Genomic DNA, 18,276 nt, shown 5'->3' with positions numbered 1-18,276 from the left:
TAGTTAATTTTGTTTTTCTTATCACTTTTCTCTTATTTCACATTTCCCTGTTTTTTTTTTTTTACCTGTGTGTGTATGTGTGTGAACACATGTACATGTATGTGTGTGCACAGGAGAGAACTTAGCCCTTAAGAATGATATGTGAATTGATGCTATATTGAGGTCTTGTAGCACAGGGAAGAAGAGTGATCCTAAAAATGATGGGATGCCACAGCCCTACCTTCATATTCATTATATGAGGTTTTACATAACGTATTTCCTGAGGTTCTTGATGAGCTCTGCAGTAGCACCTTTTTGTGGTTGGGGAAAAAAAACTGAGCCACAAGCTTACACTGATTTGTTAGTAATGTATTAGTTCATTTTAAACCTAAGGCAAATCTTGATCCCCTTAACAGACTCTGTGGTTGTCCGAGCATTGCCCTCTCGCCACCCCAGACACACCCCATTTCTTCCGTTGTCCTTCATTGTGGCCACAGCTATGGTAGCATGCTAGCAAAATGTATTTGCAGTTGATTGTTTACAGTTGCTATGCACTAGAATTGGAAGGAGGAGATACTGATGAGCCACCAAGCTGTAGTGGTGGATAATGGACCAAAAGGGAGAAATGGATGACAAGGACTTGGAATGGAAAAAAGAAGAAATCTTACAGCAAGGGTGGGAGACCCATCACACGTAAGGAATAATTTTAAATTTGGATGGAAGCAAGTTATAGCAAGAGGGATGTCTTGATTTTCATTCCCTGGAAGAACAGGGATTATAAACTCTTTGTCCTTTTGGTCTCCTCTTCAGACAGTTTTGGATTGGGGCCAGGGGTGAAGGTATTATTCTCAAGGAAAATTTTATAACTGTGAGGCATTTTGTAACTGTGAAGTGCAACAGAAATACTAGGTACTCTTTGTTGCTAATGTTGCCTTGACTGTCTGGGACTACGATGGAGATAATGTGGAGCATTGCAGGGCATCGAAGATGCGGGGCCCTTCACACAAAGACCTAGAGGAGAGGACAGTAGCTCATTCCGGGTCTTTTTGTAACCATAGTAAAAGTGCCTAGAGAACCAGATCTTATGAGTGGAAAGCACATTGCTGGGTTCTGTGCTCAGTATTGCTGGCACCTTGCAAGAGAACAAAGAGTCTTTGACCTTTGTCTTCTCCTTAAATAACAAGCTCCATGGTGGTAAGAAGACCTTTCCAAAGTAGGCTTGGTGGCGATGACCCAGTTCTGAGGTCAGACTTGGGTGGAGAGTGCCTGCCGTGAAGGATATTATTTAGAGTGATTAAAAACAACCCTCTTACTGATCTGTGAATACAGTCCACAGTCTTCAAAGCTTCGTTGGTGTTCCAGACATCTGCTGGCTCTTTCACCCGTATCATTCTCCTGAGTCAAGGTCAGCTTCTGAACGTTTTCCTCCTACCTGACCTGTGTTCCCATGGGTCAGTTAAAGAAAACCGCCTTGGGTGTTCATGGGCTGGGGTTTATTAGAGGAACAGAGACTCCAAGAGGCCCCAGAGTCAGCAGCTTCATGTGAGGTCTCGCTTCCCTCTCCTTCTTCCTCTCTGGTTATTCATCCATCCCCAGTAAGTGGCTTTCTCTCTATACCTTCCTCCCCTACTCCTTTCCTTTCTTTCCAGCAGGAGATGATATCAGTTCATTAATTTAACAAATGTTTACTAAGTGTATGCAAAGAACAGGCTTCATTGCTGGCTCAGGGGATATAGCAGTGAGCAAGATGAGAGAATGAATCCAGAGTCCTCACCATGGCCTCTCAGGCCCTCATGATCTGATGATCTGTCTCTGTCACCTCCATGCCTCAGCCCATTCTCTCCCCTTTACTTCATTGCTCCTTATTCACTGGTGTTCTTGATCATCTTGTCTGAATATCTTGTGTGAGGTAGCTACCTCGGACCCTCTTACCAAGTGTGATCAACCCTATCTGCTTTGTTTCTCTCCATTGTACTTTTCACTCTCTGACTTGGTATACATGCGCTAATTATCATTTTATTGTTTACCTCCCCCCACTTCAATGTACGCTCCATGAAAACAGGGCCTTTGGTTTGTTCACAGCTGTATCCCCAATGCCAAGAATAGTACCTGAATGTAAACCTTAACAAATATTCCTTGGTTGAGGACTAAATGACTAAAAAGATGACAGATTGAGCAAATGAATGAAAAACATAAGGTTTCCGACCTCAAAGAAGTTATAATCTAGTGCATTGGAGACAAAATTAATAAGATAACTTGAGCTTGTATGATCTGATAGCGACTCAGACTGTGTTCTAGAGTCTGTCAGGGTTCAAATCTCTGCTCCATTTATTAGCTGTGTCTTCAAGGGCAAATTACCTCAGCTCTTGGAGCCTCATTTTCTCATTTGTGAAATACGAGTGATAATAATATCTCATAGGATCATTGTGAGATTTAAATGAAACCATCCATATGAAGTGCTTAGCGCAGTACCCGGTGTGTGGTGCACACTCAGTAATTATTTTCTGTTCTTGTTATTGAGTCACGTGGTGGAATCAAGTGGAGGCTGAAAAGCTTCTCAGGATTTTCCCCATCCTGGTCTGGTGTTACTGAGCCTTTTCCATTGGGGAGTAAAAGTTCGAAAGTCTCCCCCAACCAGAGAGAGTGTCCCTGAGGACAACTTTATCTTAGGATTTCTTTGAACCACAAATACTTCTGTCCTCCCTTCAGACACATATTAAACATTTCATTTACCCAGATAGGCTCCAAACAATAATATCTGTCCCCTCTGGAAATAACTGTTTCCTGTTTAAATATCAGCAACCAGTTAAACATTATGGTTTTATTTTGCTTTTTCTAGTAATTTTTAGACCTCAGTAAATAATTGCTTAAGACTGTGCTTAAGAGGCATCTGTAAATCTTTCTTTTGCCTTGTGATAGAGGGGGAAAAACCATGTCAAAAGTCATTCTGACAATTTGTATTTTAATTTAAGTTTTATGAGTTACCATTTAAAGAAGGCTGGTTTCTCATTGGCAAGCCTTCTTAAGAGATTGAAGCTTTGATCTTAAATCCTGGGGAGACTTTGCAGAAATTGGAGGTGACATTGTTGACAGATTGGTCTGTAGCTATTCTACTGCCATTAATTAAACACACACACACACACACACACACCCCTTTTATTTACTCCCCTAGAGTAAATGAATTGAACTTGACTTTGGTTTTTGATGGGAAGCTATGAGAGGGTCCAGGAAACATCAAAGAAATGCTCTTAATCTAGTAAAACTAACTCTCAAATGACCTAGCTTGAACATTAAAGAGTTCTTGATTCCAGTGCTGGTCTAGTTTCTTTTCTATAAGGCGTTAATTCTCTTTAATGATTAGAAATGTGCGGGGGCAAGTAATCATCCCCTCCCCATGAAATTCCAGAGGGTTACAGACTCTTTAATTTTATCTCACTCTGAATGTCTCCTTTGTAAAACTATATATACATTGTGTTTTTTTGTCTTTTAATACTGCTTATACCTTCAAGAGCTCAGATTTAAGATCTTAAAACTTTATATTTTTTTTTTGCATTTCAGTTTTAGATTCAATCTTAGCTATCCTAAAGCTTTTTTTTAATGATCTTAGGCATTTAGGAATGAAGGCACGGATAGGTTATGACACTTGTATAAGCAAGAAAGCCAAATGATGCCCTTGCAGTGACAAATCTAAGCCTAATAGTTGAGAAGTCTGTTTTCATATCTGCTTAGAGAACCCCACCAGACCTCATTTGCCCCCAACCAAGTAGCCGTCAGCATGCCTACTGGGTGCGCAGCACCATTTGAAGCACTAACGAGTAGTGAGCAAAAGAGAAATCTTTTTCTCATTGAGTTTGTGTTCTAATATAGTGAACACGGTAACTAAATCACACCATATGTGAGAAGGTGCTAAAGGCTGTGGAGGAAAATAAAGCAGTGCCATGAATGTTGGTCTTACATAGGGTGACTAGGGTAAGCCTCACTGATAAAGTGACATTTAAGCAGAGACCCACAGGAGATGAGGGAGGTGCTGGTGGCACAGGGGTGGGAAGAGGAGCACACTGATTCTGAGCCAGGAGGATGCCCAGATGTGGGTGGAACATCAGGGAAGCCAGTGAGGCTGAGGGAGAGTGAGTGGGCATAGGAGACATGGTCAGAGACATGAGAGCAAGTTCTTTAGGGCTGCATGAGGAAGGTATGACTTTGGTATTTCTTTGGAATTGAAACAGGAGCTAGAGGAGGGTTCTGAGCTGAGCAGTGACATGGTGGGATTTACATCGTTCAGGATCTCTGTGGCAGCTGAGCTGAAGGCGGGAGACTGATTAAGTGGCTGTTGCATTGATCTAGACTAAAGGTAGTGGTAGTCTGAGCCAGGGTGGAAGTGATGAGGAGTGTTAAGATTCAGGATATGTCACAAAGGCAGAGCCCTAATGATTTCTTGGTGGATTGGCTGGAGGACAGCCTGAGCACCTGGACTGTGCATACTGCCACATGTGCCCTGCCTTCTTCCTGATGGTCCTCACTGGTCTCCAAAGTATCGTCAAGCAGTCATTCTGGTCCCGATTATGAATTTGTAGACACTCCAGCGGCTGAGTGAAATATCCCCTGGGGTCTTCTGAGCACACGTTCCAAACAGACAGTACCAGGTTAATTAATGAGAGTGAACCTCATTCACCAGCATAAGTTGCTTAGTCCATTTCCACAGTGTCTGACTGCACCTGTGGCATCCCGTTCTCAGAGGAGACCTGTGATAGGTGCTCAAGTCATCACAACCAGCAGCTCAGCTCTGAGTCTGAAGAATGTGGAGAAAGAGCAGCAGAGTATGAGGAGCTAACATGAAGGCAAGGAAGAGGAAGACCAGGAAATTTTTAGTACAAACATCTCAAAAAGGAGAAGTATCAGGAACACATTTTTCCCTTTCCATCTCTTGTCGCTTCCAGCTGGAAGATATAAGGTGCAGTATTTCCTGGATAACCAGAGAGAATTAATGAACTAACATGGACTATGACAAAAACAAAAAGATTAAGTCCCACGTTTAGTCACTGGGGGTTGGCAGGAGAAGAGATTATGGATCTCTCTAGTCAGATAGGTGGAAGGTACAGTGATTCCCCAGAGCCCCACTCTTCACTACACTCACCCTAATCTTTCCTACTTACATAAACCACAAAGCCTGTTGTGAGTGAAGGTGAATACATGGTTCACTATGATGGTGGCCAAGGAGAAAGCCAAAAAATCTGTTTGTTTAGGAGAAATCTCATTTCCCATTCCTGCCTTACTCACATGAGGCTGAAAATCTTAATCTAAGGTCTTATCTCCGGAAAAGCAAAGGGTGGCTCTGGAAGCCCTCTAAACAACAGGTGCAGGCAGAATGAAAAGGAATAGGGAGGGTGGAGGCCCGTGGAAAATAGGTTTAAGAGGCCAAGAAGTCCATAAGGCTGATGAGCTCCGGAGAGGAGCTGGTGGATGGGAGGGGGGCTGATGCCTCAGGGGGCAGCCTGGAACCTACTGGGATAGGGTGATAGGGAGACCAGATGGGCTGGCATTCAGTCAAACCAGATGGTGGGCTTTTATTTCTAAAAGGATTTGTAAATCCTAGGAACAAGGAACATAAGGGTACTGGGGCCTTTAATCCCATTAGTAGAAGACAAAAGTGTTCCTTTTAAAAATGTAAACCCACCAATTATAGAATTTCTATGATCAGAACTTTGGGACAGAGTACCAGCTTGTGAGATACCAAGGAATCTCTGGATTCTTCATTCAGGGGAATAAAAACTGCAAAAATTTGTCAGGGCATTCATTATAAGTTCATAAAAAGAGTCCTCCTCGAGAATTTAAAGTGTATACTTGCAACCAAACAAAATGCGACATATTTGTATGAAATAGGCTTGCTTACATATGGGGTTGGAAGAACAGCCAACTGTAATTAGGGGCCAATTAATTATTTAGTAAATTTTGAGTTTTTTAATGAGACACATTTTAAAAATGTAAGCACCTATTGTTTCTAAAAAATCATCCCCCTGTGTCCCCTTCCCCAGTTGCCAGCCTCCATGTCCCCACAGCTGCTCTCCTCGTTGCATGAAAATCCTGTTCATCAGTCTTTGTCTCAGCTATTCCTTGAGTGTCCAGAATTACTTCCACGACCCTTCTCCAACAGGACTTACCCTCAAGGAGACCAGACTCATAATACAGCATGGAGTCGTCATTGTGTGCTTATTTTAGCTCAAGTGTGAAAGCTACGCAAGCAGAGCCATGTTAACTTCAGTAGATAGAGCAGAGAGGCAGGAGTGTAGGGTTGGGTGCTCCAGTCCATGATGGATGTACCGTCTTTGAGCCATGTAATACCAGATCTTCCTGCTAAGAGGAAAAGCCTAATTTCATCTAAAGGATTTCAAAGAAATATCAAATATTAAGAGAAAGTTTTAAGTGGTGTGATTCATTGTGAAGTCAGTTTTTTGTCTAGACTCTACATATACCCATTAAGCAAATATCACACAATATCAGTTTTTGATGTTATTTCATAAATATTTCTTTCCTCAATTACTCCCAAATGGTGGAACTGTTATCTCATTTGAGATAGAATAGAGTTGCGTCCCCCCACCACTGACTGGGTTTTTTTGTTTGTTATTATCTGTAAAGGTATGGAAACCTGACAAGCCCAAACTGTGAAGAAGATGGAAGCCCGAGTTCATCGGAGTCTAAGACGGTGATCAGGAAGTAAGTGTGTCTTTTCTATGCATTACAAGCTCTTAGCGAAGACTTATTATCCCAAAAGAATGTAATTTAAGAGTTTTTAAAAATTCCTTTCTAATGTTGTCATTTTTCCTACCACTGAATTATTTTTTGACTATCCAGTGGTGGTCCTTTATTCATCCACTAAAAATATATCAGGCCCCTACCATGTGCCAGGCCCTATGCTAAAGGAAACAGCTGTGAACAAAATAAGTAAATCTCAGCTCTTAGGACGTTTGTATTTGAGCAGAGAGACAAAGAATCCACACACAAAAAAGAATGAAGTAGGCCAAGGGGGCTAGATCCTAGATCCTGATGGAGACTTTGATTCACATAGGGTACCAAGAATGGGCTTTCTGATCTGATGACACTGGCACAGAGTCCTGAATGGGGTACAGGCTGGGCTTATTGAAGATCTGAGCAGGGGAAATAGAGACAAAGTTGTGAGGCAGGAACAGGGCTGGAGAAACAGTAGGCAGCTGAGTGGGACTAGAGCAGAGTGCATGAAGTGACAAGTGCTAGGGGATGAGATGTGTAAAGCAGTGGGGGTCCCAGATCACATGGGGACTTGAAGGCCTTGGGCAGGATGTTATATTATATTCTAGGAAAGATAAGAAGCTTTTAGAAGGTTTTGAGGAGAGTGGTGTTGTGGCCTGGTTTATATTTCATTATTTGCTCTAGCTCTACATGGAAAATAGACACTGGCAGTTGGATGGAGCAAGAGTAGCAACAAGGAGTCTGGTTAGGACCCTCACAAGGATCCAGGTGGGGGATGCTGGTAGCATGGACTTGAGGAGGAGGAGGAAGAGGAGTGGTGGTGGCAGTAGTGGTAGTAATGGTGGTGGTAGTAGTAGTAGTAGTAGGTGATGGTGGTGGTAGTGCTGATGGTAAGTAGTAGTAGTAATAGGTGGTGGTGGTGATAGTGCTGGTGGTAAGTAGTAGTAGTAGTAGTAGGTAGTGGTGGTAGTAGTAGTAGGAGGAGGAAGAGACGGTGGTGGTGGTGGTAATAGTGGCAGTGGTAGTGTTATTAGTAGTGATAGTAGTAGTAGTGAATGTAGAAGTAACTTGTAGTGGGAAGAGCTTCTGCAGAGATCTTGAAGGTATTGCTGGCAGGTTGAACTGATGAAGCGGATGGGGCATATGAGAGAAAAAGAAGAGGTTCGGATACCTGCAAGGGTCACAGTGTGAATAATTGATAGAATAGAACCTTGTTTTTATGAGATAAGAAAGACTGGTGAGGAGGAGCAGGTGTGGTGGGGAGCATGTGTCAATAATTTCATCTTAAACTAATTTTGAGACAATTAGGTGAGTCTAGAGTTCAGGGAGAAGTCTGGACTGAGGTATGAATCTGGGCACCCTTACTTTATACATGGTATTTAAAGCTATGGGACTGGGCGTGCCCTACTGGGAACAAAGGGTATAGAGCAGAGGAAGATCCAAAGACTGAGCCTTAGTTTCTTCCACTGTTTAGATTAGGAAGATAGAAGGTCCAGCAAGAGGAGACTGGAACAGAGGAGCTAGCGGGGAATGAGAAGAAAGAAGTAGTTGTGTCTAGAAGACAAGTGAAAAAGGAGTTTTGGGGGGACATGACCAACTATGTCTAATACTGCTCATACATCAAGTGAGAGGCACCTGGAAGAGACTACTGCTTTTACAACCTGTTGGTCTTTGGTCCCTTTGACAAGTGCAGTTTTGGTAGATGGAGGTATGGGCTAAGAGAAGACAGGAGTTGGGGGCAGGGGTACCTCGGCGTCTCAGTGGTTGAGCATCTACCTTTGGCTCAGGTCATGATCCTGGGGTCCAGGGAGCCTGCTTCTCCCTCTGCTAATGTCTGCCTTCTCTCCATGTCTCTCATGAACGAATAAATCAAATCTTTTTTTTTTTTTTCAAGAGAAGACGAGTTTGAAGGAGTTTTCCTGTAAGAGAAGAGAAATAGGCTGGAGAACGATCTGGGGCAAAATTTTTCATTTTATATGTGTTTCTTAAAACTGAGTGATAGTTTAATCTGATGAGAATAATCTCGGAGACACTGAAGAAAAATCCATGATGCAGGGGTGCAGGCCATTATAGGAGTGATGTTCTTGAGTAGATGGAATATATGCCAGCGTGCTTGAAAGTACTATTACTAATTTTTCATCTTGGGGCCAGAAGTCTGGGTGGTAATCCTGTGGAATATTTTAACTCCTCAGAGAATTGGCTGATGGGATCCTTTCTTCAGAAGCCAAGGATGTGAAGGTTAGAAAATTGAGTATCTTTTTAAGTTCTGAGTTAGGTAGTTTTATTATTTTATTGGATGGACCATAACCTTCCAGAAAATCAGACACACCAGTGTAGATATTTGAATATCAAATGCAAGATGTGGTGAGTGGAACAAATACTTTTATTCTTAGAGGAATTGGGGAGGCTTCTTGGAGGAGTTGTCATTTAAGGTAGGCTCTGAAGGAGGGTGAAGATTTTGGTGGTAGAGCCATCCAAGCAGGGGGACCAGTAGGACCAAATCAGGGAAATGCAGTGTATGACATTTTGGGAATAACACAGATTTGGTATAGCCACTTCATGATGGCATATGTACCAGGTTGAGGGGAATTGTAGAGCTGAAGCTATACTGAAGGGGGTTAATTCTTCCAAGAGCAGTAGCGGTCAGCCCTGCAAAGTTTCTGTAGGATGGAAACAGTATAATCACAGAGGTGAGGTGAGGGGATGGATTAGACTTGCGGCCTGCTTACTTAGAGTGAGGTACGTGGGCCAGTAGCATCGGCACCACCTGGGAGCTTGTTAGAAATGCAGAGTCTGGACCTAGATTAGAACCTGCCATTTCAGTTAAGATCCTTGAGTGATCCCCATGCACTTTAAGGTTTGAGACTCATAGGATTAGAGAGGTTTTGTTGTTAATTGTGTTGATCTGTGAAAACTTACTGAAATAATAATTTTTTTGAAAAGACCCCTTTCATCATGAGTCCTTTTAAGCATATACAAAAGGAGAATTGAGTGGCCAGCTTGTCAAATGTAACCTCCACCTGTGACCAGATTCAGAAATAAGTGTATTGTTCCCCACACATTTTGGGATTGAGTTACATCTGGAGCTACCATTCAACTAGCCACCTGAACTCGCCAAGGAGAGTAACAGTCTGAAAAATATCCAGAGCTTTTCTGTTTCCCAGGGGGTGTTTTGAGATTAAGTAGGTTTCTGGGAAGTGGCACGTTAAAGGAAATTGGTTTGTACCCTGGATGTGAAGAATCACGCTCATTATTTTAAAGTCCTATTATACAATTTTATTCAGCTTCATTGTACACCAGGAGCAGTGCGATGTGGGTGAAACTCCAGGATAAGCTGTTTTAAAGGGCTTTCCAGTTTTAAGCATATGAGTCCTTCACAAAGAGCTTCACAGAGAGCTCCCGGAGGGGTCCATCATCCGGGGACAATGGTCCTTTCCTAAAGCCTCACAATGGATTGGTAGAAAGTTCTTGACCCTTTCCCTCAGACTGACTTGGCTTTTAAAAAAAAACTATGCCTGATGAAAATACACCACTTTATCTTATAATGGGCCATTCTGTCCTACGAACACTGGAATGCTAAAATCCCTTCTCTCAGCTGACCTCTTTCTTCCTCGCGTTTTCCTTCTTTCCTGCCGCTTCCTCCCCACCCTCCCCCCATTTCCCCTTTTGGTATGTTTCATCCCATTTCACCATTACTGTTCTGCTGTCTTTTTTTTCTGCAGTTACCCTTCTCCTGATCATTTCTGAGGCTGGCTAGGGTCACTGCTCCATCTTTCTGAGAGGGAATCAGGGTAGCACCTTCTTCATTCCATATGTGACCTATTGAAAGTTCCTCCACCAGCCCAGAGCTCTGGCATCTGCCATGGGTCCACGACCAAGCGAAGGCTTCCTGATGGCTGGTGCATGTGTAGGAGATAGAGCTCTATGGCTGTTCTCAATGCACTGATTTTGTCCCCTGGGGGTATTTGGCAACATCTGGATTTTTGTTGTCTTAACTTGGTGGCAGAGATGGTATTGGCACTGTCACTCCCCAGCCAGATGACCCAGTCACTTCACTTCTCAGTTTCAGTTTCTTGACCTTATAAATGAGTGCTTGGAATGTAGGATCTCTGGGTTCCTTTCATGTATAATGACCCCTGGGATAAAATTTTTTAGTTTTCTCTTCATATTTTCAAAAAATGAAAGTGAATATCAGAAACCAAGATATGGCCCAAATATTACACTGAATTTTTGAGAGGTACCCTTGACTGCTTTTCTTTGATCAGAGAGGCTGTGCAACCAGTTTCGATAAAACAGGAAAACAAAGCAGACATCTTCTTTGATTTTCCTGTTATTAGTCGTGACATCACAGCTGCTCATTGTGATTCTCAGTACAGAGATGAGGAGAAGAGAGGGGGGCAAAGTGCCCATTGTTCTCCTTTGCTGTGAATCTGTCTTCTTGTGATTTCAGGTGGGAAACAGACAGCAGGAATTCAGTAACTTTTAAGGAGTAAACATCCTGTTTTAGGGCAGATGCCTTCAGTTTTGCAGATAGGGTGTGGTGTGGGTGGGGAATCACTGCTGGGCTTAACCTCGAACAGAAAAATCCTCAACTCTTGTTTGGTTTTTCAGTTTTTAATGTAAAGCATAAAGCAAGGCTAACATTTCATATAGGGTTCCAAATTCCAAGATAACAGCCTTCCTTGTATTTCTAAATATGGATCTAATCAACCTTTCAGAGGATAAAAGAACTTAGAAGAAAGAAAATGGGGAAGTACAGATGGAACAGTTGAGATGAAAGATTGGTTTCTGGTGTCTTGGACCACAACTGACTAGTGTTCTTCATGAATTTCAAAAACTATCAGATTGTGCTGTGACTCCCACTTGTAATTCCAGCCCTGAGTGTTCCTGGTTCAGGCTTTGTGCAATATTCAGGGATCTTTAAAGTCATCTAGCCAAAACAAGAATTCCATCGGTTGCGAGGAATTCAGCTTCCAAGGCTTCTAGATGTTGGAATCTGCCACATAGCGATTTCTGATGTTAGCGCTAGGCTGTTGTATATAATAAGGCATACCAGGTTTATTTCTACAATCCCTAGACTTGCCACTATTTGGAAATCAGGAAACTCACTTCCTGTGACAGGAGAAAACATCTCTGCCCATATTCATTCTACCTATGCCCTTTTCGTCCTTCCTGCTGACACTTTTACATGATAAAATGCTGTCTGTTTAGAATAATAAAATCAGAACCAGATGGAAAAGGAAACTTTCCCTAGTGCAGATTTATTATAATCATTGAGTTCAGAAGTGAAGAGAATATAAAGAAGGGATATTAACCGTACAGAAACTTGATGCCATGAATCTGCATTCTCTGAAATTAGAATACTATCTCTATCTATCTATCTATCTATCTATCTATCTATCTATCTATCTATTATCTCTATCATATCTATCTACCTTATATACTTTATTTGAAGAGCTTTAAGACTCTTCAGGAAATGGCACTTTTTAATTTCTTTCCATTAATGACTATTGTAATGTCAAAATAGTTCTGTTTCCTTTTCTTTTATTGATTCTCTTCACTTCCCTTCTGGAGTGCTGTGTTTTGTTTTCTCAAACTTTTATACCACAGCAGTGCTTTAAACTGTTGAAATCATTCTGCTTTCATCTCTGCACATTCAGACAATATGAATGTTGTTTTTGTAATCTTTTCCCAGAAGTTGTAAATAGTGGCACTAGATTTTAGAGTCACCGGTAAAGAATCATACAAATAGTAGTAAATCCAAGACATTGAAACCACTTTAAAGAAAAGGGACGTGGATTAAAGAAGTCTGGCTATGATTCCTTAATGCCTGAGAAACTTTACAGTGGAAAGTACTGAAAAAATCTTCCCAGAGAGTTTGCAATCAATATTCATTCCAACAAACCCAAATACCCTAAGAAAGCAGTGGAAATTAATCTGGCTATTTCAACAAAAATAGGGCAAAGATAAATAGGGTAAAGAACAGAGCAAAAATAAGTTTTAAAACTTGAAATTTAAAAGAATGAAAGGCTATATGTGAAAGGAATACTTTTAAAAAGTAAAAGCAGAATGAAAGAAGAAATGGAGAAGTAACATGCTACACAAGAGAGCCAGGTATTTTTAAAACATCCATACTAGACAAAGAAAAGTAGAAATTATAGTCTTAAAAGTCATCAGAATCTTGAATCAGAATTGTGCCTTTAAGGGAAGAGAGTAGATTGCCAAGCAGAAATCAGTTTTCTAAAAATTAAGGAGGAGTAAAACAATGCCAATGATCAGTGGTTCAGAAGGAAGAAAAATTAGTCCCCTAAGAATCTCATGTGGTTCTTGAAGTGTTAGGGAGCGGCAAACAGGCATCCCCGACGAGACGCTGTCACTCGATTGACCCTGTAGCCTTGCAGATGATGCCAGTGATGATACCACCAGCACCACCCTGGCCACCGCCCCTGTCTGCAATTTGTGGAGTGCTTACTAGTGTGAGGCCTTCTGCTAAGTGCTTTGTGTCTCCTTTTACTATCACAGATTTGCTGTGAGATGTTTTCCTCATTTTATAGGCATGTAAATGAAAGCTCCAGAAAAGTTACATACTTTGACTAACATCAAGCAGCTGGTTAAGCAAGCTCTGGTATTTGAACTCAGGTCCAGGACCCGGGCTTCTCACCATTTTACTCTTGGACCTGCCATTTCAGAAGAGTATGGGGATCTCAGGTGGTTTCCCAGCCCACATATGCCTAGGTCACAGTAATCCAGTTGCCGCCAGAAGTACATGAAGAGCTGAGGTATATTATCACTGTCATGACATTATTTTAGCTTGTTAGCATCCTGGCATCTTTTAATTTGGGATTATTTACTTTGCCCTATGTTGTTTTGCCTGGCCTTATTACTGAATGGACATCACGAGCCAGGTCCCCAGACAGCTGTTAGAAATGGAGAAGTTAGGCTTGTTTCCTGGGGAAGGAGATGGGTTTCAGAATGTGAGGAAAGAAGAAGGAAGATCAGATTAGTCAGGCCCATCGATCTGAGTGCCTGCTTCCTCTTCTTGGGGCCTTATCGCACGTGTCCTTACCAACTTACCAACTTACTCCATCCTAATGGTGGAAAATGTAGAAGGCCTCAGCAATTTTTTCATTAGAGGGCCATTTATAACCTCAAAATGCCTGCCTCTGTGAGGAATCAGAAAATATGGAGCTACAGAGGTCCTTGAGAAATAATTTTGGTGAGAGTGGCAGCATCCCTTTCTAATAGCAATAGCTAGAATGCATTGATGCTTGGTAGGAATGGTCCCTGTCTTAAGTACTGGATATCCTTTTATTATTCCCATAATAACTCTATGGTATTACTCCTCTCTTCCAGATAAAGGGTCTGAGACATAGAGAAGTTAAGGAGTATGTCCAAGGTCACATGGGGAATAGAGGAAAGCTGAGCTCTAAACCCAGGCCTTGCCCTCTATGCTCGGTGGCCTCTTCTTCTTTCCCTGTGATAAAAAATGAGATGATTTCTCATAAGAATGGAGGTCAGACCCTCCTGTTCATGCTTTTCTTCGTAAAATTAAGCTGCTTTTCACAAGTTTTAGATTTATGTCAAAATTGAACAGATAGTACAGGAGAGTTCCCATTTACCTCCCTCACGGATTCCCCTACTGCTTTTATGTGACTATAGTATATTTGGTATAATTAATGAACCAGTATGACACATTGTTAACCAAAGTCCATAGTTTATTCAGATCTCCCTACTTTTCACCTCATGTCCTTTTCCTATTCCAGGATCCCATCGAGGATACCATATTATATTTAGTTTGTCATATCGACCTACATTCTTCTTGGCTGTGAGTTTCTCGAACTTTTCTGTGTTCCAGTGACCTTAATGGTTTTGAGGTCAGGTATATTGTAGGATAACTCATCTATTGGAATTTTTCTCATTACTAGACTGATATTTTTCTCATAATTAGACTGAACCTACAAGTTTTTGAGAGTAATACTAGAGAGGTAAAATGCCACTCTTCTCACATGGTATCAAGGATACCTATGATCAACATGATGTATGACTGTTGTTGGCCTTGACCACCTAGCTGTAGTAGTAGTTTTCAGATTTCTCCATGGAAAACATCTTCCCATACCATATTGTTTGGAAGGAAGTCACAGTGCATAATCCCCAATTAAAGAGTGAGGAGTCATGCTCCCCCTCTGTTAGGGTAAAGTATCTAATCAATATATTTGGAAAACTACTTCTTGGGACATTTGTTTCCCCTATTTATTAATTTATTTAATCATTTTTTTCAGTATAGACTTGGTGGGTAATTTTTTTTTTTTGCTTTGGGCTATAATACAGTGCTAGTTTATTTGTTACTCAGATTATTCCAGTTTTGGGCACTGGCCATCTCCTCTTCTTCAAGGAGATCTGGTTCTTTTCATTTCAGACTGGTATCAGAAACCAGGATCTGGGTGCTAGGTGTACTCACTACTGCTCACTATTTCTATTCACTACTACTCACTTTTTAGCCTTCTCAGCTAATAGGGCTATAAGATTTATGTTTACACTAGTTATGTGAATACACACATCTAGGAATATTTATGTATAACCATCTGCATCTATATTATGTTAAACACGAGTTCTTACCAATGTCTCCAACTCTAATCCATTATCATATAAATCGTTCTAGCCTGTTCCCGTTGCCTATTTGTAAATTCTCGTTGCCTATTTGTAAATTCTAATCCATTATCACATAGATCATTCTAGCCTGCTCCCGTTGCCTATTTGTAAATTCCTATTTGTAGAGAAAAGTGGCTTCTACCATCTACTACACGTTCACTGGCTTGTTTTATGTTTTAGTTCCAGGGTACATGTATGGCAATATCAGAGTTGTCAACTCATACCCTGTGGGAAACTTTATCAACTAGAGTATGATGCTTATGTGTAGTTCCTTTTGCCTTTTGTCCTTAGTCTTATAGATGGCCATTCTTCTGTTTTAAAATAATAAAAAATAGCTAGTATTTTTTGAGCACTCACTATATCTTAGGAACTATTTTAAATACTTTGCATGTATTATCTCTTGGCCTCATAATCCTACGAGGGGGCACTGATTACTGTACCCATTTTATAGGTGAGGAAGCTGAGGCATAAAGAGGTTAGCTTGCAGCTAGTGAGCCACAGACCCAGGGCCCCAGCTAGGCCCTCCAAAGACTGTTTAGCCACATTGGCTGTGCTGCTCATGAAAAAGCAGATGTTTCAGAGCTCTCTTAGTTTTTTTCCTTTTCTAATGGAGTGCAGACACTGACACACTGAGTAAGGTTTGGTGACACGGGGTTAGGTCTATGCACAATAATTCTCTTCAGTTTCTGTAAATTTGCCACCAGATGCTGGGACCTGCACATCTAGTTTGGGACAGATGTGTAAATGCTCTCGACTTTGGGTAATTGGTTTTGGGCTCATCTCCTACTCTGGGCCCTTCCCCACCCATATTTACTCTGAATTTCTGTGTGTCCCCTCTGTCACAATCTTCCTTTCCTCCTGTTCCTCCTCCTCCTCGTTCTGGCCTTGGACATTTTTGTCTTTAACTGCCTCCTGGCCCCTCGCTGGCTTCTGTGCCCTGTACTTGCCTGCTGCTTAGCTCTGACCCTGGGCCCTCTTTGCATTTATTTCCCTGAACCTCTCCTAATCCCTCTTTCACTTTCCCTCCCAGAGTTCTAATCCCTGCTCAGCCTCTGCACCAAAATACACAATGGAAATTGTACAGGAGAGCATTGCGAGATGACCTTGACAAGTCCAGATAGTCATGTTCCCATTTTTTCCAGGATTTTTCAGGGGGGAAAAAGAAAGGAAACAAATTCTCCGTACCTTCTTTTGTTTGTTCCTGTCAGAGAGACCATCTTGCCAGGGGTCTCAGAGACAGGCTTCTCAGAAGAGGAAAACTCTGTGACTAGGAGAACAAGGTGGAGAGAGGTCTAGCTCAGAATCAATGGTAAGGTCACTTGGCTTCCTTTTCTTGAAAAGCAAGCTGCGTTTGTTCCCACCCTTGGGGTGTGCAGTGTCACCTGCCGCATTGATTCAAAGGCCCACCCTCCACATAGATTTTCTTATCTTTTCTTTATCTATAGTAGGAAAAGATCCAGTTTTTGGAGACTATCCTAACAGAAAAAAACCATTTTGCTGCTTTTGACAAAATGGTTCCATGCCTTATTAAGTAACACTAAATTAGTATCTCAGATTTCTGGGGAGAGAAAAGAGCTCTAAATGGACAGTGTTATTCTTTCTGTCATGATAATCCTATTTTTTGGCTTGGAGGTTACACATCATGGGAGAGATGACTTCATATTTTGAAAATGTCTTATTAAGCCTTTTACCAATTGTTGAATATTTTACTACCAATGGGATTTTAATATGATTTAGTACCTATGCATTCAAATCCCTGTATGTATTTAAAAATCTGTGGTTTGAACATATTGGCAGCCTAGATGCTCACCTCGGGGCAGTCCTCTTACTTTGCGCTGCATACCTGAAGTTCCCCACGGCGGCTCTCAGTTCTGTACTGTTTCCTTGTACCTCTCAGTGAAGGCATCTGTCTAGTGTTTTCCAAGCAGGTGTATTATTAAGTGTGATTTCTGTTTGGCTAAGAAATCAGATGAGTATAGCAAATCTCACTGTGCTGCATTCCTCCCCTGTCTTCCTGTTCTTTAAACACGTCTCCTGTACATCCCTTCAAAGTGTCTTGCCCTCTCTCACCTCAGGATCTCTGCTCATGCTCTTGCCCCAGAGTCCTCTCCCCACTAACTCTTCCCTACGCCTAAGATCTCGACTGTGCATCATTTCCTAAGTCCTTCTCGGGATCCCTGTTGTGACATTAGTCACATACGTAGGTATTTTTTTTTATTTTGTTTTAATTTTTATTTATTTATGATAGTCACAGAGAGAGAGAGAGAGGCAGAGACACAGGCAGAGGGAGAAGCAGGCTCCATGCACCGGGAGCCTGACGTGGGATTCGATCCCGGGTCTCCTAGGATCATGCCCTGGGCCAAAGGCAGGTGCCAAACCGCTGCGCTACCCAGGGATCCCCGTAGTTTTTGTGACTACAGACAACCAAGGGCACTCAAATGGTGTTAGTGTAATTAGTGAATTCATTCTCCCCATGGGTCTATTTCCTTAGAAGTAAAAACCTCAGAAGCTGTGTCCGTCAGTTGCACACATTGACGTCTGAGCATGGCTTCCTGTCCCTTACGGACCGTTGTGGTCAGTTGGAAGGAGTTGCCAGGAATGCCTGAGGTGGAAAGAGCAATCCTGCTTGTCCCCTTGGCTGTCAATTTGGGCTCCTGCCCCTGCCACCCTGCCCCCCCCCCCCTCTCCTCCTACCCAGCATGCTTACTTGGGACTGAGGGGTTTTGCTCTGTAGCGCATAGAAGATCACCCTGGAAAAGGAAGTCATGTACTGCTTTTCCTCCTTGCTGAGTTTCAATTATGTCACAATCATAGTCTTTCCCCTTGGTCTCGGAAAGTACTTCTTCGATCTTCACAGGTCGTTCAAGAAGCATGTCTTGCAGTTTGCATAGAGTCTGACGCCCCTGAATTGATCTGTCCCAAGGA

At 42.0% G+C, this 18,276-nt stretch overlaps 1 protein-coding gene across 2 annotated transcripts in view; it reads left to right on the top strand.

The window, feature by feature from the left end:
- Positions 1–18,276, top strand: part of RGL1 (ral guanine nucleotide dissociation stimulator like 1) — a 261,146-nt gene that overhangs the window by 190,975 nt on the left and 51,895 nt on the right. For both annotated transcript variants that reach the window (XM_041755483.1, XM_041755490.1), the window contains one exon: positions 6,613–6,690. In XM_041755483.1, coding sequence (XP_041611417.1) covers positions 6,613–6,690 — 78 coding nt within the window. The remainder of the gene's footprint in view (positions 1–6,612; positions 6,691–18,276) is intronic.

The sequence above is a fragment of the Vulpes lagopus genome, chromosome 1, assembly GCF_018345385.1.
Source record: "Vulpes lagopus strain Blue_001 chromosome 1, ASM1834538v1, whole genome shotgun sequence".
Lineage (NCBI taxonomy): Eukaryota > Metazoa > Chordata > Mammalia > Carnivora > Canidae > Vulpes > Vulpes lagopus.
This window is presented reverse-complemented; position numbering and strand designations above follow the sequence as displayed.